The sequence below is a fragment of the Chelmon rostratus genome, chromosome 19 (genome assembly GCF_017976325.1).
Source record: "Chelmon rostratus isolate fCheRos1 chromosome 19, fCheRos1.pri, whole genome shotgun sequence".
Lineage (NCBI taxonomy): Eukaryota > Metazoa > Chordata > Actinopteri > Chaetodontiformes > Chaetodontidae > Chelmon > Chelmon rostratus.
Genome location: NC_055676.1, coordinates 19,890,063 through 19,910,601, shown reverse-complemented (window position 1 = coordinate 19,910,601; position 20,539 = coordinate 19,890,063). Strand labels below are relative to the sequence as shown.

Here is a 20,539-nt window from a genome sequence, read left to right as displayed (position 1 = left end):
CAACAGGAAGCCTGAAAAAGAAATCTGTTTTAATGGTTCTGACACAAACCCTTAGCAAAAAAAGGGAAACAAACTTGGAAAGAAGACGTGAGTGTTCAGACGAGTGGGAGACTGAAATTTATTAGCCTACAGTTTGCTTGAGTGAAGAACATTTGGGAGGGATTCACGTCATACCATACCTTTGGCAAACAAGAGAAAGCAGCTATTAACTAAAAAATTGCCAAGTGAGTGGCCAAGTCCGCAGCTTTTTATGAACAGTAAATAAAATAGGTATAAAATGACTTAATGTGTACATTTGGCCAGGTTGTCGCTGTTACAGGTCACATCCTTTTCAGTAAAAGTGCATATTTGGTCTTCACTTCTTGACTTCACCCAGATCATCGATGCTGTCATCATCCACCTGCAACAGAGAGACAGAGACTGAACTCAATAACAACTGAACTGCGACGCTTTAACATTTCACAGGTTCCACATTAACAAACCCGATTCCAAAAAGTTTGGACGCTGTGAAAAACAAAAAGAATGTGATAATTTGCTAATCCTTTTTTAACATTGTACTAAACTGAAAACGGCACAAAGCTGCTCATCAGCTTCAAACAAGTCGGGATAGGAGCAACAAAAGATATTGCACATGGGAAATATTAACATTTTACATGAGTAAATGTCAGTTTGTGTGTGTGTGGTCTACTGGGAGCAGTGTTCATCAAGTGTGACAGCAGCAGGAAGGAAGGACCTGTGCCATCTCTCCTTCACACAGGGGGTGAAGGTAAACAGCCTCATGGGTAACAAGGATATTACTACATGGGCTCAGGGACACTTCATAAATCTGTTGCCAGGAACCAGAGCTCGTTTGCAAATGACTGCATTTTGTTTTTATTTACATTCACAAAGAGTCACAAGTTTTTTGGGATCGTGTATTTATGCATAAGTCTGGAGATGTTCGATATTTTTCTTCCTGTTAACAAATCCCATGAAAAGATCAAAACCAACAGTGAATGAATCTACTAACAAGTACTATGTGTGTGTGTGTGTGTATCACAGTCTGATATATCTCCTTCCTCTGTGCCATAGAGCTCAACTGTTGTGCTAAAACTACTAAAAACACACCAGTGAGCCTCACTGTCGCTCTGGCTGACATGTTCCTTCATCACCATGAACACACACTGTAGTTTATTCTGACTTAGTTCTACACACACTGTCCTTCTGCCACAAACACTCACCACAGCACCAAAATGTGGATTATTCCAACAACGAAAATAGTCCCCAACAAATACACAATTTATTCCTGTCTATTAATACGCCACATAACATCCAAATACCTGCCAATTCATTTAATAGTCAACAACTAATCAATTAATCTTTGCAGCAACATATTGGTGCTGTACATGTATCTATCTCACTTAACGTCTTCCAGCTGGTGTGCAGTTGTGTATTATCGCAAGTCTGCTCACTTCCTCTCCTCACACCTACCATCTTACAGTTTTTTAGCATTGCTGTGTTCAAAGATACAACCAGGATCCAACTCAGTGCAAAAATAAGCATTTAAAAACCAGCACTGCCTCATCCAGTTAAAATAAAGTTCAGCGAAAAGGAGAAACGAGCAAATGGACGAATGAAGAGAAATAACTGTGTTTGAACCATTTAAAGACAAGTTTCTACAGATTCAGACAGCTCACCTCAGGCCACTTCTCTTGTATGACGTCGATTATGTCATCTGTAAAATCTCCCTGAATGATTATTTCATCCTCTCCTGTAACTGAGGCACCACAAGAGAATTTCTGGGCAAAGAATCGCTGAGCCTCTTTAAGTTCGATGTCTGCAAGAGTCAAGAAAATTCATGTTGAAAACAAAACATTAAGACAAAGAGAAGTGAGCAACGTTGAGAATAATAAAAGAGAATTCTTACCAAATGTTGCCAGGCCACACACCCGCGTGACATATTTTTTCTTGGCTCTTGGGATTTTTGCTATCGTGACTTTCTGAGGCACAGTCTTCTTTTTCTGTCTTATCTGGCCTCTTCCACCTGAAAAAGGTAAAACGAAATAAAGTCCTTCAACCTGTGATGTCACTGCAATCAACAACTAGAGATGAGTTTCACCAACAAGATGAACCAACATAGCGACATCTTTACATACAGACAGCAGTAAGCAGTTATTTTACTTTACTACTACGTTTTTCAGCAACAGCCAATCAATGTATTTATTTTCAGTGATTACGTTGCTATTTATTATGCTTTGGTGCTGGATCACACTGTCGTCACACGCACAAGAGATTCAGAGGAAACAATGCAGCACGTAATTCAACATGACTGTTTTATCTCAATGACATGATAACATAACATGTGCGACTGACATTAACTAACAACTAACTGAGCAACACTAAACCTAAAAAATTCAAAACTAAATATAAATAAAAACGAATGAAAAAACACATAACTATCATAACTCTGATAATAAGTCTAACAAAACTAAAACCATACCTCTCTTCTGTTTCTTTTTCTCTTCGTCCTCACCAGCAGGGGGAGCTTCTCCAGTGCCGGGTTCCTGCTTGGGTGCATTCGCTGCCGGGCCAGTAGGACAGAAGGAAAACAGGAAAACATTAAAACCAATTGGGCAACAAAATAATCAGCTTATTGGATGACTACTATACGTTCACACCTTCATCTTTTAAGTAACAGGATGGCCTAGCTGCTGACCAGTGTGTCCCTAACAGTTTTTTTTTCTCCTTGACGAGTGACAATTACCTTTAGACCTCTTAATGATACATCGTACTGGACGCTCTAGTATCAGTAGTATTAAAATCCGAAGACTCTGCTCGCAAAACTACACAGCCGCAAATTCGTGTGGCATATTTGCTACTTAAATTCTCTTGTTTTGAAACAAACTTTTTCATAGCTTTACGGCTTTCGTTGAGATTCCAGCATACACATACAACTTTTTGGGTATATTAATATTAATAATATCTACTATGCTCTGATGAAGCAGTCAAAGTCCAACTAAATCACTGTAGGTAAGCAAACAATACAAAGTTCTAACAAGTTGAAAGCACACCGTCTTCACTCATTCACTCAAAAATAAATAGCACAATATGTATAAAGCTCTTAAACACAATTGATCTGCATTGAAATGCTCAATGCAAAATTTCCAAAGATACCAAATGTGGGGTTGAATTTTGGGGAAATGTGTATAAGCTCAGGGCAGCTACTGTAGGAAATTCTATTTAATGGAGCAAAGCAACCCTAAACATTTTGTGGTTTATATTCACATGCAGTGGTTTCAATGCAGAGTAGGAACAAGGTGATACAGAGAAAAGATACAGTATGATACTGTATAAAAATTTGGAATAAGATTATTTTTCCTACTGATGGGAGGATGAGAAAAGCTGTGTGTAAAACACATTTTGGGTACATAAGCAAAATTTTAACACCAAAAACAATTGTGACAAGAAAAACATCAGTGGATGTGACACCCTAATGAGCAGAGGCTTTGGTAGTTAATTTCACTTCCATCAGAAATTCATGTCATTTGAATGTAGCGCAGATTTTAAACCAGGAAGACACAAACATAAGCTGTGGCACAACATTACCACAACCAGAAAGCCACACTGTTGATCTTCATACAACAATGATATCAATTATATAAATATATACTGTCCAGCTCTATTCTTAGGTCACAAATGTAGCACAGCACATAGAAGCTGGGAAATAGTGAGGAAAAATGTCACTGGCTAAATTCTTTATTGGCACTCACCCACAGTCATCCTGGCAAAAACATCTGGAAAGTTCTTCTCAAGCCAGTGCCTACATTTGGCTGGCTCAGGCATGTACTCACAATACTGCAGACACAACAGTGAAGATTCAGTTCTACCTTGATCAACACCTTAAATATCTCAATCAGCATATTTGTGAGAGTCACACAACAGAATATCCTTTTTTTTTTTTATTATTGATTAAACTCACCTCGGTAGGCAGAGAACACACTGCAGAGGAAAGAAAGAAAATCACATCGTCACACTTTGAAAAGGCACCAAAATTAAACTTGTAAAGATGCCAAACTGAGTAAAATGTTATACGCTGTACCTCCACAGTAAAGAACTTTCAGTGGGTACTTTGAATCAGGGTCAAATGTCCCTTGCTCTGATCTGGTCTCTGAAGAACCAGATTCCATCTCAGTAGTAGCCATCACAAATGGTCTAGACAAAGGACAGACACATGGATAAAGATTAAATGCACAGTTGGTGTAAATGATCCCTTTAAAATACAGTCAGGATAAAAGCATGAGGTTAAGACCTCACATCCAAACCTACAGGCCAGTAATGCAATGTCTTCAGCTGTTATCAGACTAGTGTGGACATGAGTGAACAAGGCTCCTGCCAATATTTCATCATGCTAGCCTGGCCGGCCAACACATATCCTTTTACTGTGAGCACAGATCACATGAGCAGCAGCTAGCTAACATCATGACACATACTTATGTGAACTAAAACGGTTCACAAGTCAGTGTCCCACGGGAGCTATTTTAATGCACTAACTGCAGAGACCAATTAATAGTTACCTTCTTAGCAACGAAGAAGTCAGCAGAACTAGCTTTAGCTGGCTAACACATGGGGCTGTTTAACAGTGGGTGCGTTGTTTAACAGACCGTTTAGCTACAATACGTGTTGTAATGTCTATGATTTATACATCACGTTTGCCGTGCACACTATCGCCATGGAGACAAAGTGTACCTTGCTGCGAAAACACCCCTGAATTTTGTTCAGTTGTTTCATTCATCAGGTAACGTTGACTCACCCAGCTGTCACCGTCAGCATCTCAGTTTAATGGGCTTTAGCTTAGCAAGCTAAATGAGCTAGCTAACAGGCTGTGCTGTTGAATAACTGAATAAAGATAGAAGAAATGTCGAGTTACGTACCCCGCAAAATATACTCTTAAAACTGCTGTCTGATCAGTAAAGCCGCTCGCATTATTAATGTTAGTTGGACTTCTAGAAAATCATTCTTACTGAATAACGTTTAGTTGGCGTACTTCGAGCACGCCTAGCAGTACCGCTTCTTGTTTTAGTTGTTGTGGCTGATACGCAGTGCTGATGTACAATAGCGCCCCCTGGTGCTCGGAGGACGAACACACAACTGATGTCCGTACATTAAGTACATGCATGAACTCAACTACTTTATTTGACAGTGTGAGTACAGATGTCTAATTCATGATGTAAGTCAATCAAATAAAATGAAAAATATTTCAAATAAAACTCCAATAATATCACAAATTTAACGACTCCAGAGCTGGAACGATTAGTCAATCAATGAAAAAATAATCAGCAGGTCTGCAGACAAGCACGTCATCATTTAGTATCATTTTTCATTCATAAGTGCCAAATACTACCTAGTAATGTCATCCGAATTGCTTAATCAAGACAAAGGCTAAAGATAAATTTAAAAAAATTAAACTGAATATGACATTAGCTGTAGCTGGTAAAAGTACAAATTTCAGCTACGTGATATTCCGCTGGGTAGATTAATCAATATCAACATTTCATAATTTATTATTTTATTTATATTTTGTATTAACAACCTGTATCTGCAAAATAACTATTAACTATACCTGTGAAATAAATTTACTTTAATAACATGTACAGGAAATTATTCTCCAATATGCAGTGGAGTAGAAGCATAAAGTATTATAAAATGGAAATACCCAAGGCAGTGCAAATAAGCGTCAGACAGAGCAGAACATACTGTACCATTAACACTTGGGAGGGTAAGAGATGGATAACACCTTTCACTCTGCAAGTGTTTATAACAGAAAATCACATCTAAACATTCCTGCATTCATATGGTTCAGTTTAATCATATGAATGTAATAAGATTTGAGTTTTAAAGATGCCTGAAATATTGAAATTATTTTTCAGTTTTACTTCCCAAGATTTCTGTTGTTATAGACACCCAAATACATTATCGTTTTTTTAAAAAGCCTGTTGTGCGCTTCGGTACTCTGAAGTTTATTTTGAAAGTCAGCAGACTTGACGGCATCTTGTATCGTTCCTAGGCTGAGAATTTCAGGGTTAAGTCAAGCGGAAACTTACGGAAGTAAGAAATTAACTAGGCTCATTTTGAATTCTCCAAAACGACGTTCATATATATATATATATATATATATATATATATATATATATATATATATATATATATATAACCAAGAAGCTATAGTAAAATTAATCATACTCTGATTTATATCATTTTACTTTATGAATCCAGCTAAAATATAAAAAGTAAAAAGAGCTGCGGAATGTGCGTTTACATGACGTCATTGTCCCATCCCCGTTTTCCCAGCTCACCTATTTACGCTCAAAAATTAAACTCTCCCAGAGGCTACCGTTAGCTAGTTTAGCTATTAAAGTTTTCTTGAGACATTTTTATATTCAGCTATTAATATTGGATTAGTTTTGTTCGGCGAGTTGTTAAATTGCATACGCGCTCAAATTGTTTAGCATATTTTGCTGACTGTTAGTTAACATTAGAGTTACTTTTAGTGATGGTGAGTTAACATTAGCCATTCTAACTTAAGTTAGGTAACTGGAATGCCCCTCAGGAGATGCCCACAACGAGCTCAATACAACAACAATGCAGGTAACATAACGCAGGGGGCTGCTGGAGAGGAACCACGAAGGAATTTGGGTTGGGTGCAATCCTAGTGGGTGACTGGTGTGATTTTGTGATGAACGAATGGACAAGACTGCCCCCCTCAAATGGAAGAACCTCAGCCTGTTTCCCCTGGTCAGATGGTAAACATTCACATCATCATTTTCTTTACCAACAACAATCTCAGTAAATTCCGTTGTTTGGCATGTATAAGTCAAAGTTTTAACCATCCAACATTCACTTTAACTTATTTTCAGATGCTTCAGCTGAGCTCTGGCACAGCACTCCGGTTAAAATAGTGACATTTTAGTTCACTTATAAATACCAAAAGCAGTGTGTTTATGTAGTCTGATGTGTGTGTGTGTGTGTATGACACTTTTCAGAAAAATAGTGGTGCTTCACTGGATGCCAGCCAACCCTCTGATCTAACCACCTTTAAGATGGACAGCAGAGCAAAACAGTGGGCCAAAAGTTCACCTCCCAACCCAGCAGACACCCTCTACCCCCGCGGCTCGCGGGACTCCGCAGTGAGTTCAGATTTTCATGGTTTATAATGTATCTTGTGCATTGCCCTACACTTTGAGTTAATTTGTGATGGTCTTAAGGATGAGGTCATGTGCAGGCTACAAGCTCCACCATATCTGACACCTGAGGGTTAAAAAAGAGCAATCCCTTAAAAAACTGCTTTTAGGTAGTATTAGGCTCATTTTTTACAGTCTGTGCAGCCTCATATGCTTGTAGATTTGAAACACTGAGTCAATTAATGGATTAGTTGATCGACAGAAGATAAATCATCAAATATTTTGATAATTGATCAGTTGTTTCAGTCATTCTTCAAGCTAAAAATTAAAAACATTAGCTAGTTCCAGCTTCTTAAATGTGAGTATCTGAATATGTCAGTGTAGGCCTTGGCTTGACAAGCATCTTCCACAATTTTCTTTAAGACAAACAGTGATTATTTTTCCTGTTACAATACTGGGCTCTGCTTGTTTTCTGTATCAATTAAGCCGCTGATTATTTTCCACATTAATTATTTGATCTATAAAATGTTGCAGGGGGCTCCAGTAGCTCATCAGCCCTGCACTAAGGCTGAGTCCTTACTGCAGCAGCCCGAGGCCCTTTGCTGCATGATATCCCCTCTCCACCTTCCGTCTCTATCTGCTGCTGTCGCAGTCTGAATAAATAAAGCAGAAATGCCAAAAATAATCTTTATAAAATTAAAAAAATCACATTGTTATTTCCTGAAGCCTGGTGACATCTTCAGATTGCTTGCTCTGTCCATACAACACATAACCTAAAAACAAAACAAAAAAAAAAAGTTACTGTCTCTTCAAGACAAAGAAAAGCATTAAATCCTCCCAGCTGTTTCAGATAATGTCTCGGTCAATCCACAAATTAGTTAATTAATTGTTTCATGTCAGTAAAATTGTGTTGCACAAAAATATCACCTGCTAAACATGTAAAAAATGTCTGGCAGGAGTGCATTTTTAAGGAGGCTTCACTTTGACTTTAATTAAGAAGAGTTAACAGTATTTAACTGTTTGTTCTGTTATTTCTAGCTGCCAGAATATGAAAATGATCAGATAGTAGCGGTGTGGAAATGGTAATTGAGTAACTGTAAGTTTGAGTCAACTTTGTGTTGAGTGCTACAACATAATCTGATATATAGAGTATGATTAAATTGTTTTGATCAAGTGATATAAAATGTTCTTGCTTATGTTGCTAATTAAGAAAATGATGAGATTTTTGGCATTTTGCTTAGAAAATTAAGTTCACTTCCTGATTCAAAATTGCTGTTGATACATTTTCTGTCAATCAGTTAATTGACTCATGGTTTCAGCTCTATTAGTATTACTGTGAATAAGGTAAGTTATGGCGACGTGTGTCTCTCTTTGTGTTTTGCCAAAGTTCCCTGTGAATGACCTCAGCGGCTCCACCATCCAGAGGCAGAGGAGGGAGCTCCAGCTGCTGATGGCTGAGCTGAAGGACCAGGACAGGGAGCTGAACACCATGGTTGCCTCCCATCAAAAGCAGCTTCACGCCTGGGAACAAGACCGCCAGAGGGTGCTCACCTTGGAGCAGAGGTGTGCCCGTTTGGAGGGTGAGGACACAGAAACCACAGGGATATAGATTCAATCTGACTTCCGTGTTATAGCTTCAAAACTGCAAAATAATGCTGGATAGATGTTATTCTGCTCATGTTTGTCTGCTGTAGGGCTGCAACTAACAATTATTTTCATTAGGAATTAATCTGCTGATTATTTTCTTGATTAATCAGTTGTTTTGTTTTTAAACTTAGGAAAAAGTTTACAAAATCAGGAAAATTTCCCAGAGCCTGTAACAGCATTATCAAATTCTTTGCTTTATCTGACCAACAGTTCAAAAAGGAAAGTTGGTTATAGTCTGGTCTGTCCATAAATCAGCTACAAATTGATTCTGTAGTCCAGGACTTGTTAATAACGTCGCCTCACGTCGTAAAGCCTGCACGTCAGGGAGGAAGAGCTGAGTTCCATGCTCAAACTCAAGGTACGTTAACAGACTATACATCTCTGTAACCTCCATGAATATATGGTTGCTTTGTGTCTCTGTCAGGTGCTGATGAGGATTAGCATGAAGTTAAAGGATAACTTTCGTTTTTTACAACTTTATTTGTAGCATTAAATACGACCATTTAGACACCCAGACAACTTTGGTGGCATTTGGAGTCGTTTTGAAGAAATTAGCCCCAGTGTAGCGGCACGTATATCCGTATAGTGCGAGTAATCGGGGCATCCGTGCGTAGCCTCTATAAACGAATAATCTGCGGCGAAACTCGTTCATATTCCAATATTTTGTATTCCCCTCTGAGCCCGTGGTGGCATGTTATCAATATACAGCGTCTCGAGGAAACTACCTCAGACGCGGATGATGTCATTTTCGAGCGACGCACGCTGTGAGCAACCAGCAACAACACGGCTAACTCTGCGGCCGTCGGCTAGTTTAGCTGTAGTTTGCGACTGTTATTTTTCACAAAATTGATGAATATTTTTCCGACTCTGAGGTGGTAGACGATGACTTTGTTTACGATGGACGTCCTTACCGTTTTGAGCCGGAGTACACGGACGAGGAGCTCTTTGAAAGGAGGACGCGGAGGCAGAGAGAGGAACAGCTGGCCAAACAACAAACACACTCCGAGCAACAGAGGCATTCCTCCTCTGTTGTCATCGATGAACATTGTCCACAAGAACACCACCAGTTACCGTCTAGTCGTGGACGCGCAGCCGACTCCAAATGCCACCAAAGTTGTCTGGGTGTCTAAATGGTCATATTTAATGCTACAAATAAAGTCCAGGTTGTAAAAAACGAAAGTTATCCTTTAACTCCCAGGGTGCCAAAGTAAATGACCTGATGTTATCACACCTAACTGTAAATTCCTGAGAACAGGACATCATCAAGTTTTATTGCAGACAACTGTTTTTCTGTTGCCATCTGTTAAACCAGTTCTGCTAAGACCAAAGGCATGTCAGACTATAAGAATGGGGTGAAAACATCTGATCAGTGAGCACAACTCTGAACTGCTTACTGCCGTGTGGTTCTGTGGCTGTGTCTCCTCTCCATAGAGATTAAACACTTTGTGCACATTACTTGCTTTCCTGAGTGGTTTGTTTGGCTCTCTATAGGCAGACCGGGAAATTTTTCCACAACAAGCTCGTCAAAAGAGGCAAGAGAATCTGGTGACTGACGTGGGATTGCATGTTTGTCAATCCCAAGTAAATGCTTATGTATGGCGCTCTTCTGGGTCCCCACAGCCAGTAGATAGGGTTGATGCCTCTCTGTGATGCTGTCCAGATGCCCCTCAACACTGGTCCCAGTCTGTGACAAGAAAACTTGATTAGTCTTGCTATTAAAATTAATCAGTTGCAGTTTAGGACCCCATCATCACCACCAGAATCACTTACTGCCACAAAATGCTGCCACTAATTACTTTCAACCACTGGATACAACTACAAATTAAAAAAATCATCATAATAAATAGCAATAATAATAATCATAATAATAATGTGAGCAGACAGTCCAGCGCTGTTCTTTACTTTTCTTGTCTTTTTTGCTGGGGACATGTCATTCTCCAGCCACACGTCAAGTGTTTTGTCCTCCCCAAACAAATGAAAAGCAATGTCCGCAAAATGCTCCATATTTGGCCTCTCTAATCAGCTGCCAATTTGTTATTGAGCTTGGTACATTAAGGGATTGCCCCTTTAGTCTCTGACTGGTAGGAATTCCTGAGCAGCCGCTCTTCTATCCACAATAAACACCGCTCCATTTGAGCCATTTACAAATCATAATTGACTATTTACGACTGAGGTCTCCATAAAATATATATATATATATATATATATATATATACATATGGAATCCATCACTTATTGGACACGTTACATAGTTCAAATGCGTATTTTCACGTTAAAGTTTTTTTTTTCCGTTTTACACTTTTCGACCGCATATTTTGAACCTTGCCTGACAAGAATAAACCTCTGACAGGAATCTCTGGTGGCTTTCTGGGGCTTTAACCACCGTGTGGCGGTAACGTTATGATATTACATACAGAACGCTGCCTGAATTGTGAGCTAACGTCGGCTAAAGGATGCTAACGTTAGGTTCCGCCCTCATAACCGAACCTTCTTTCCAGCTCTGTCTGTCACATGGTTCACTATGAACCGTCACAAAGGCAAATACTTCAACGTACAACTCTACTTTTGTGTCTGAATGTTGCCTTTTGTTCAAGAATATCTACCTTTGCGGGTGCCATGTCGGACTGTCAGAAAACAGCTTGGGCGGAAGTGCGCTGCGCCTTCTTCCTGTTGGGTTAAAACGGAGCGGCTTTGACTTGCTGCCCCCTACAGGCTGTATGTGATAGAAAAGCAAATTGTATTGGAAATTGTGCAAATCATTCAAAATAAAAAAGAATTTCAAAATTTAAAAAAGGCTATGTACAATGAATCTAAGACAAAATAGAAAAAGTGTTTTGCTCAGCAATAATATAACTCTGGCAAAGAGTATAAAACATACCTTCTAGTGCAAGAGGAGTGGATTATAGATGTTTACAATCACAGAGGAGGTAGATGTGGTTGATAAAGTGACACTGATTCCAGGTATTGGTACACAGAAAAATTTGAAGAGTAAATTTTACTCAATTTGAGTCAAATTTTACTCCCAAAAATATAGTATTTGGTCCCATTCCAAAAAAAAGCAAAATTTACTCTCGTCATAGAGTTATTTCTACTCTATCTAGAGTTCATCTTTTACTCCACTAGATTGAAATTTACTCAATTGAGCATAAAGTGAGAACAACTCCAGCACCATTTCACTCAATACAGAGTTGTATTTTACCCTGTACAGAGTAGTAACTGCCTCAAAATAGAGGTCCAATTCTACTATGAATAGAGTTCTGTTTCACTCAATAAAGAGTTGTATTTCACTCAATATTGAATAGTTAAGTGAGTAGAAGAGAGTTAAAGATGACACATTTATTCAATAACTCTGGATTCAAATATTTGAAATAAAAAAGTCCAGAAATGAAAATTCAACAATGCACTTGTATTTTTCTAAAATGCATAACACATGCACTGAGCACCCATAATATACATGTCAATACTGTTTGGCCTTTGTAATATGACAGCATTGTATATTACATGAACAACTAAAATGGCCTCAAAACCTGAAACAAAAATCTCCATGAGTAAGGCTCCATGGGCAGAGTAATCGATATGAGGGGGGGGGAAACGTCTTTAAGGGTGACACATCCCTAAAATTTCATAATAAACAAATAGAATATTGCAAACAGGTATGCACACGATCACCACACCATCAGTAGCTGCAGATAAGGCTGTAAAATACTGCAATAGCCATCAGCCCAGCCAAAACATTTACGCCCAATTGGTGGGAAACAGTACGGAACAATAAATGAACTTGAATCATCATTACTGTATGACATCTGCATATCCAATGCTTTATAACACAAAAGCTCTTTCACATCAACAACATGAGGTCCTTCTGCAGCACACACAACTTTAAATTCATAAAAATGCTCATCCATATACACTGTTTGTAGTGCAAATGTAAACAACAGCATCTCTTAGTTTCAGAATTTAAGACACCAAAAGGATTTTCAATGTTCTCAAAGCACTCGTCAATTTTACACTCAACCTCACAGCTACTGTAGCAGCACAGCTGTCCACAAGACTCTTATTAAGGAGGACTGGGTCAGAAGGGGCACTGTTTGATGGAAAGTCATCAACAAAACAGCTGATTTGAGAGGCAAAAATATGAAGCATTTTGCGGACATTGCTTTTCATTTGTTTGGAGAGGACAAAACACTTGACGTGTGGCTGGAGAATGACATGTCCCTAGCAAAAAAGGCAAGAAAAGTAAAGAACAGCGCTGGACTGTCTGATCACATTATTATTATTATTATTATTATGATTATTATTGTTGTTGTTATTATTATTGAGCAGCTCTTTCAGTGGACGACTGAGGCACTCAGTGCTGACAGGTACATGATTTTGAGTGTAGTTAGATTTTTGTTCTGAAAATTCACATGTTAAATTCATTTTTCTCCTGCATAGTGCTTTTTTGTTACAGTGGTAAGTTGGGGCTAGAGGAAAGAAGGGAGGCGCGTGAGTGACGGCGTCTCGAGAGGCGACATGTGCTACGGACGCCACTGAACTGACTAATGTACACCTGAAAACAGCAATTAATCAACTGTTTAACTACGTAGGCGAATTATAAGTTAAAGAAGAGCTGGCAGCGTTAGATTACAAGTTTTTCCGTGTTTTTAAACACAAATCAACTCAATAAGGAAGTCTTACCAGTGTTAATTTAAATACTTAATTACGGTGGGCTGTATTCGTTAGGTTGACGTCTCCGTGTCTCCTCCTCCCTCAGCTCTACGTCGCGCCGTGCCGGGCCGTGCTGTAGTTGGGAGGGGGGAGATGTTTGGGGATGTTGGGCCGGGGTATCGCGTCTCTCGACTCGGCTCCTTGAAATCTTGCTAGCATACTGTCGCCTGCCCGCATCCAGTATGGATTATTTACAGGAGGAAAAACATAGCGATTATCACCGTGGCAGCTGCTTATGTTGGTAAATAGGAGTCATTCATAACTGCTGTTATCATGATTTCTGAGCTTTGGTTTGTAGGCCTTTCACTTTGTAAATATGGGTTTTCATTGAGAAAATACTATAGATATTTAATTTAGCATGTCTCAGCTATCAGCCAGGGAGAAGATGCGTGTGATATCTCTGGCTGCACATCGTGCCTTTGTGTTGAGGTGATCCAGCTAGCTATAGCTAAGACATCTGAATTACCACAGTTTTATTATTACTGCCCTGTCAACAGACAGCATTAACAGACTGCCCCTGAAGAGAGCGAGTAGCTGTGGCCGAACAAGACATTTGTCCTCACCTGGACTCCATAGGAGAGGTCACCAAGGAGGACCTCCTCCAGAAATCCAAGGTGGGTTTTCAGTCATTCACTGGAAATGTTATACACAGTGTCAAAGATGTCCAGCCAGGTCACTGGCTGTGTTGATGTAGCAGCCTTGTCTCCATCAGTTCACACTGTAATAGTAATCACATGATCTGAAATATATGCTGGAAGCTCTGTGGTGCTGCTCTCGTTCCTTCTAAATGAACCAAAATGTTTGTGCATGTCCAATATTTCATTCTGTTCATGTTCTCTTCATCTGTCTGCAGGGAACTTGCCAGTCTTGTGGGGCAGGGGGTCCAAACCTGTGGGCCTGTCTGCAGGTAAGGACTCAAATCCTTTGTAAGATGTTTTGAATTTTATGTCTTTTCAAGGGTAATTGCTGGTGATGCTTGTGCACCTTCTCACATAAATGATGACTGCTGCAAACACAACTAGCACTACATTTATTGTAAACCATTTGAGATAAGGTCAGGTGAGTGCTTAATAATTAATGATGTAGGGCATAAATGTAATTATAAATTCATCATCTCTCAAGGCAGGCAAGCAAATACACAACATGTGCAGTTGCAGCTGATTCACATTCTAGCATGAACTTAATTTATAGATAATTTATAGATTGATCCAGTTAACACAGATAGACAGGATGATATTGTGACATAATGTTTTTGCAAAGGTATAAGAGAGGATTCAGAAGTTTTAAGTTCCTGTCTGGTGCTGTGTTTCTGCTCTGTAGAATGACTGCCCGTATGTTGGTTGTGGAGAGTCCTACTCTGATCACAGCACCCTGCACGCACAGGTAAAACCCTCTCACACTAAACAGACCTACCAGCTTCTGCGCTTCTTGTCAGCAGTTTACCTTGTTGGTGGATGGTTATGAGTGGGAAATGTTAAGTTAGTTTAAAGCAGAGTCCCATGAATGATCGCGAGTATGCTTCCTTTAGCCTAAGAAGCACAACCTCACTGTGAACCTGACAACGTTCAGGATCTGGTGTTACGTGTGTGAGCGGGAGGTGTTTTTGGAGCACAGGCCTGCGCTGGTGCCTGTACCCGCTGCTCCTCACCACTGTAAAGCCACAGAGCAGGTACGACTTTGCTGCAACAAGGTCACGCCTTTCATTGGTCTTGTTTCCTTCATGCTTGATGGATTTAAATAGGGGGAAAAACTATAAGTGCTCCTGATCTAATCAAGTTCATACTTATAGTAGCTATTAATTACCTCCCCAGGAAGCAGCTCCTCAGCCAGTAGGTCACCCACTGAAAGCTGTACCAATTGCTGTGGCTGAAGAAGAAGGTTCAGAGTTGGAGGAAGATGAGCTCAAACCCAGAGGTACACAAGTCTGCTGTCAGCATTATTTCTCCTAAACAACAGTTTCTCAGCTCCATAAATCTTTGATTATTAATTGGATTATTGCTTGGATTTTTCCGGGTACTTGTAGTATTAATATAGTAATTATACATAGTAATATGTATAATTGCTTTGAGTTCTGAGAATAGTTACTAGGGCTGTTTCTTTTAATGCACACTTGCATTGATAATTAACCCTTGGTGGTGTCCTTTCCATTTGTTTTATTCTAGTTTGGACCTAAATTGCTTGGTTTTTATACACTTTGGCACAAAAAACAAAAAAACAGTACAGCTCTTTTTTTGTCCGGACATATGTAGGCTTGACAGGAATGAAAAACATTGGAAACTCCTGCTACATGAATGCAGCTCTTCAAGCCCTGTCCAACTGGTGAGGTCACGTCCTCACATTACATTTGGTCCATTACTGGGCATGTGTCTCTTTTTTTCTGTGTTTATTCATTCAATTTCCTTTAGTTAAACAGCTGTGTTGATGTGTTTTTCCCCTCTCAATCCTCACCAGCTCTCCTCTCACTCAGTTCTTCCTGGACTGCAGTGGTTTGGTCCGGACTGATAAGAAGCCTGCTCTCTGTGAGAGCTACCAGAAACTCATCTCAGAACTCTGGCATAAAAAACGGTAACAAACACAGTAGTAGTTACATAAAACTACCTGAGACAAGTGACAGAATGCAGCTGTACATTGTATATGAGTCATTTACTTTATATTAAACTAACTCTCATGGCAGCTACCCTCCCAGGCCAAGCTATGTTGTCCCTACCAGTCTGTCTCATGGCATCTAACTAGTAAACCACATGTTTCGGGGTTACGCTCAGCAGGTAGGGGCAAGCACCCAGCAGGTAACTACACCTGGCATCACTCAACAGCTTGACACTGTCTTGGGAACCCCTGTGTGTTTTTCCTTAATTTCTTAAACATGACTTTTATTTTTCCTGCTAACAGCTACATTTGTTATCAATTTGACTCAAGTTCTCAAGAATCCTCAAGACCGCTCCCCGTCTGAGGATGAATTCCTATCCTGCGACTCTGGCTCCAGCAGCGACCGGGGGGAGGGAGGAGGAGCGGGTGACGCGGAGCTGCTCCTGCAGGATGAGTGTGATGGCGTCAGGTCACCGGCAGGAGGGATGGTGGGCGTCACTACCGGCGGGGTGATCTCAGAGAAAGAGAGGCTGAAGGAAAGGAGGGTGTCTGGCTCACCCCTCCGTGGAGGCTACCAAGAGATGGATGAGGACGCTGATGTGGATACAGCAGCTGAGGACGGGGTCGACGACAACCACAAACACTGAGCCAAGAGAACAATCAGTTATCTGATACTGGGCAAGGGCAAACCCAGAGCAACACGACCTCAGGTATAAGACCGGCAGGAGTATGAAAGTGGACCTTTCTTTACATGTGGCTCATTTGTCTCTAAAATTCTTTGCATCCAACATGCTGTTTTCTAGAGCCAGACAACGAAGCATCAATGACACAGCCCCAGTCCACTCCCTGCAGTCCTGTGCAAACCTTTCAGGAGCTGCATCCCAAACTGTCCTCCAGTCCACCTCGCTCCAGCCCCCTCCGCTCTGCAGGACCTGCGTACTCCTTCAAAAAAAGTAAGGAAATATGCAGGGTTCGATACATTCTCGCTGCTCATTCAAAACGCTTCATCATTTCTATTGACTCCTGGGGAGTTCCAGGTATTTAATCCTCTGCCTTGGGTATGTACAATGTCAAATGAGATTTTTTAAGGTCGTATTGGCAGCCAGGAGAGGCCTGTTAGAGTCACACGAATTAAGAAGTCAAGGAACCTAAATGGTCCCATTTATAGAAACAGCAATTTTACAGAAACAAAATAAAACTCACCACAACCTTGGTTTGTCTTTCACTGTTCCAACCATCACCACTAACTCTGATTTGGTCAAAATAAACCCTTGATTCACTGAGTTAGATGTCGGGGGGAGCCATAATATTTTCAACTGTGGAATTATTTTTCACAGGCATTATGGAGAGATTTAAATATATTGGAACTCAGCACATTTTCCTAGTAAAAACATGTGTGAATTACCAGAGACCCTGGAAAACACGAGGGGCGTTTTGATTTCATGTGACTTTGATAAGTGCAGTGACAGTTTATATGGTAACGTTTGTCCACGTCAAACAGCATTAGCAGACTTCAGTTTGTCCTCTAATATGCTGTCATGAATCTTCCAGCTCAGTTGATGCTCAGTGCCAGGAAGAAGAAACAGTCTCACTATCGCAGCGTGATCTCCGAGATCTTTGACGGCTCCATCCTCAGTCTGGTCCAGTGTTTAACCTGCGACAGGGTGAGATGTGCTTCATATGTTTAAACACCAGAGGGAGCTACATATTGAGTCAGAAACCACAATTTATTTACCAAATAATGTATTATTTTGTTTTAAGTGAAATGTGAATGAAAGTATGGCCTGTGCAATTGTGTCATTTCATGATTAGATTGAATAATTAATTGAACAATTCACATTTAAACTTTCATTAGTAGAGATGATGTTTTGTATTTCAAAGGTTGGTTTTGAGAGCTGCAGTAATTACACAATGGATTTTGTTTTAATGGTCCCTTTTTTACACACACATAAATATCCAAGCTGTTGAATAAAAACAAACATACATATCTTGTCTGTAAAGTACGGAAGTTCTTACATAAGTTAAACTCCCTTTTTGCTGGTTGTCCCAGTCAAGCTGCATAAGAACAGATTTGTTTTTACTTGCTTTGTGTGCAGTGCAAAATGTATTTCTCCACTGTGTCCACATGATGTCGCTGTGCAGCTTAAAAGTGGTTGAAGACAAATGGGCAAACACTCAATTGTAAGGAACAATTTCCTGCTGGTGCTTTTCTGATGGACCTGAAACCAATTCGAGTTTTTAGTACTTTGCTAATTTAAGCAGTTACTCAGTTCTTAAACCTTGAGCGCCATTCAAACAGTTCTGGTCAGCTTCAGCATCTTCCTGCAGGATCAGAGTGACCAACTTCTTTGTGTCATTTGTAACTGTAGCTTAATGTAACTGTAAAAAGTGGAATGGTGCATATGCACGAATATGCAGTGCAGTTTTATTTGGCTTTGGAAAACTCATAGAATCTGTCTCCTAATTATGGAGGAAAAAGTGAATTTAGGTAATATTAATGAATAATTTGATGATTTTTTAATGATTTTAATTAACTTTTAACAGTAGACATACAGCAGGAGTTATTTTGAGAAATAAAATGTGTGGGTTTTTTTTTAAAAAAATGTTGTTATACTTGATCAAAACATTCCTCTCTTTTGGAGAGAAACCTGCAGAAAGATGCTTCAGAGACAACAGAGTCAGAGATAATGTAGTCTTTAGGCTGTGTAATCGATTCAATAGAAGAAAAGGCATCATCAATAATTTACTGCGGACTATTCAACACCTGACGGACTCCCATCAGCAGGGTGACAGCTGTCTGCGCATGCGCAGTTACTGTCATGCACCTGCGGAAAGAGAACTTGTTTCTTCGACCAAAAGGTGAAACAAAAGAGGAAAGAGGATGAAAAGATTCACTTTTATATGTAAGAAACGCCATTTGACCTTCACTTACTGATAAAGGTGCTGTGTGACATTATTTTCAACTTGTGCATCACCCCAACTTGCAGGTGTTCACCTTCTCCTCCTCGCACAGGTGAGTCGCAGCTCATCGCAGTAGCTAGCTAACGGAGGCTAATGTGCACAGAGTTGTGTGGTGGTGGTGTAAAACTTTAAAACCTTTTTTTTTTTTTTGTTTTTGGTTGTTTTTAGTTTTGCCCCATGTCACAGTTTGTTTTGTATTCTGACCACAAGGCGTCAGACTGAAGCAACATCCAGCCTGGAGACGTTTGGCAATTAGGTGTCATCCTCAACTAGAATATTTCATTCTTGACCAGTACGCACCTGTTTCTGCAGTTTTTTTTTTTTACTTGTGAGTGACAGAACTTCTTGAATTCAAGCTCAAATGACCATGAGGACTTTCTAAAACAACTGAAAAATAGAGAAGGGGGGCAGACCTTCAGTGATTGCATATGTTCACTAGTTATGGCCAGAGTTATTGAGCATTTCACAAGAAAAAAAAAAAGATTAGAGGAGAGTGAAAAGATAGAAAAGATCTGTTTTTTTTTCCTGCTTACTTTGCTGTTAATTATTTTAACCACTTCGACTTGTCCTAAAACCACCAAGTCAGGACCTGCAGCTCTACACTGAAAAGAGATGACCTTAATGATCACGCTCATTATGTAACAGTGTGTAGCAGTTCAGCTGGAGATTTAGCTTCCTGATTTTTTTTTATTATTTTCCAGAATGTTTATGGCCCAGTCGACTAAAACCCAGCCAGGAAGGCAAACTGATCGCCGTTGGTTGGCAAATTAGTGGCCGTCCAACAAGATGAAGTGTCCTTTTCAGAGTTTACCCTAAAACCTTTACATGTCTTTCCATAAATCTACTGTAGGTAACGACATAAAGACAAGGCTCATGCAAATCTTAATAAATATAACCTCATAGCATCTATGTGCCTCATTCTGCGCAAGGTTATTTGAACAGGTCGCAGTCCTCAAGTTAAATCTAATAAATTTAGCAGATGAATTACACACATTAATGAAATGCACCTCGTTTAATGAAACAAGTTACCATTGAATTCACACACAGTTTAATTCAGCAGCTGTTTGACCAGAGCGGATACCTGCCTTGCAAACAAAAGCAGGTGGAAGTCTGGCGGAAATGTCACACTTTTACGTTTTAGAAATCAACTTTTTTCAGAAATTGATGGAAAGAAAGAAGCAAAACATATTGAAAACATGTGGAGTTTCCACATGTGGCCGTACAATGTTGACTCCCCAATGAATAATATTAAAAAATGACCCATGGTTGAGCCTAATTGTTGAGCCCTCTTGTGTACTGTGTACTGATGTGTGCAACCCATGTGTCTGAAACCCTCTCCCTGAGTTGAACTGCAAAAATCCCAGTCACCTTGAATGTCACCAATAGTGACGTCAGTTCCAGGTAGTTGAGGTTGCTTGAGTGAAGAAGTAAAGCATGCTTTGGTTATGTGCTGAAGTAACGTGGGCACACACACACAAAGA

The 20,539-nt window shown here is 39.8% G+C and overlaps 2 protein-coding genes and 1 pseudogene across 5 annotated transcripts; 2 read left to right on the top strand and 1 right to left on the bottom strand.

Annotated features, from left to right (window-relative positions):
- Positions 1–105: 105 nt before the first annotated feature.
- denr (density-regulated protein) lies at positions 106–5,059 on the bottom strand. 4 transcript variants are annotated; one of them, XM_041959900.1, is made up of 8 exons: positions 4,790–4,824; positions 4,079–4,191; positions 3,959–3,978; positions 3,750–3,834; positions 2,480–2,560; positions 1,907–2,023; positions 1,677–1,816; positions 106–400 (listed from the first exon to the last, which is right to left on the bottom strand). In XM_041959900.1, the coding sequence occupies exons 1-8, from the start codon at positions 4,807–4,809 to the stop codon at positions 356–358; spliced, it is 621 nt and encodes a 206-aa protein (XP_041815834.1). In that variant the 5' UTR covers positions 4,810–4,824; the 3' UTR covers positions 106–355. The 4 variants fall into 4 exon arrangements, with proteins under 4 accessions (XP_041815834.1, XP_041815833.1, XP_041815836.1 ...); XM_041959899.1 differs by having other exon boundaries at positions 110–400; positions 2,480–2,569; XM_041959902.1 differs by lacking the exon at positions 4,790–4,824 and adding an exon at positions 5,001–5,059 and having other exon boundaries at positions 111–400; positions 2,480–2,569.
- Positions 5,060–6,349: 1,290 nt separating this feature from the next.
- LOC121623417 (coiled-coil domain-containing protein 62-like) lies at positions 6,350–9,280 on the top strand. Its single transcript, XM_041960690.1, has 3 exons — positions 6,350–6,779; positions 7,020–7,163; positions 8,545–9,280. The coding sequence occupies exons 1-3, from the start codon at positions 6,744–6,746 to the stop codon at positions 8,764–8,766; spliced, it is 402 nt and encodes a 133-aa protein (XP_041816624.1). The 5' UTR covers positions 6,350–6,743; the 3' UTR covers positions 8,767–9,280.
- A 4,589-nt stretch (positions 9,281–13,869) lies between these two features.
- LOC121623441 lies at positions 13,870–19,314 on the top strand (annotated as a pseudogene).
- The last annotated feature ends 1,225 nt before the right edge of the window (positions 19,315–20,539 follow it).

What these genes read in the sequence shown, in the direction of transcription:
- denr (XM_041959899.1), bottom strand. Translation starts at nt 4,809, where the DNA reads ATGCTGACGGTGACAGCTGG. An exon ending in TGTGTTCTCTGCCTACCGAG is followed by an intron (nt 3,835 to 3,958) that starts GTGAGTTTAATC and finishes TTGTGTCTGCAG; the next exon opens with TATTGTGAGTACATGCCTGA. An exon ending in GTGTGGCCTGGCAACATTTG is followed by an intron (nt 1,817 to 1,906) that starts GTAAGAATTCTC and finishes TGACTCTTGCAG; the next exon opens with ACATCGAACTTAAAGAGGCT.
- LOC121623417 (XM_041960690.1), top strand. Translation starts at nt 6,744, where the DNA reads ATGGAAGAACCTCAGCCTGTTTCCCCTGGTCAGATG. An exon ending in CTGTTTCCCCTGGTCAGATG is followed by an intron (nt 6,780 to 7,019) that starts GTAAACATTCAC and finishes GACACTTTTCAG; the next exon opens with AAAAATAGTGGTGCTTCACT. An exon ending in GCGGCTCGCGGGACTCCGCA is followed by an intron (nt 7,164 to 8,544) that starts GTGAGTTCAGAT and finishes GTTTTGCCAAAG; the next exon opens with TTCCCTGTGAATGACCTCAG.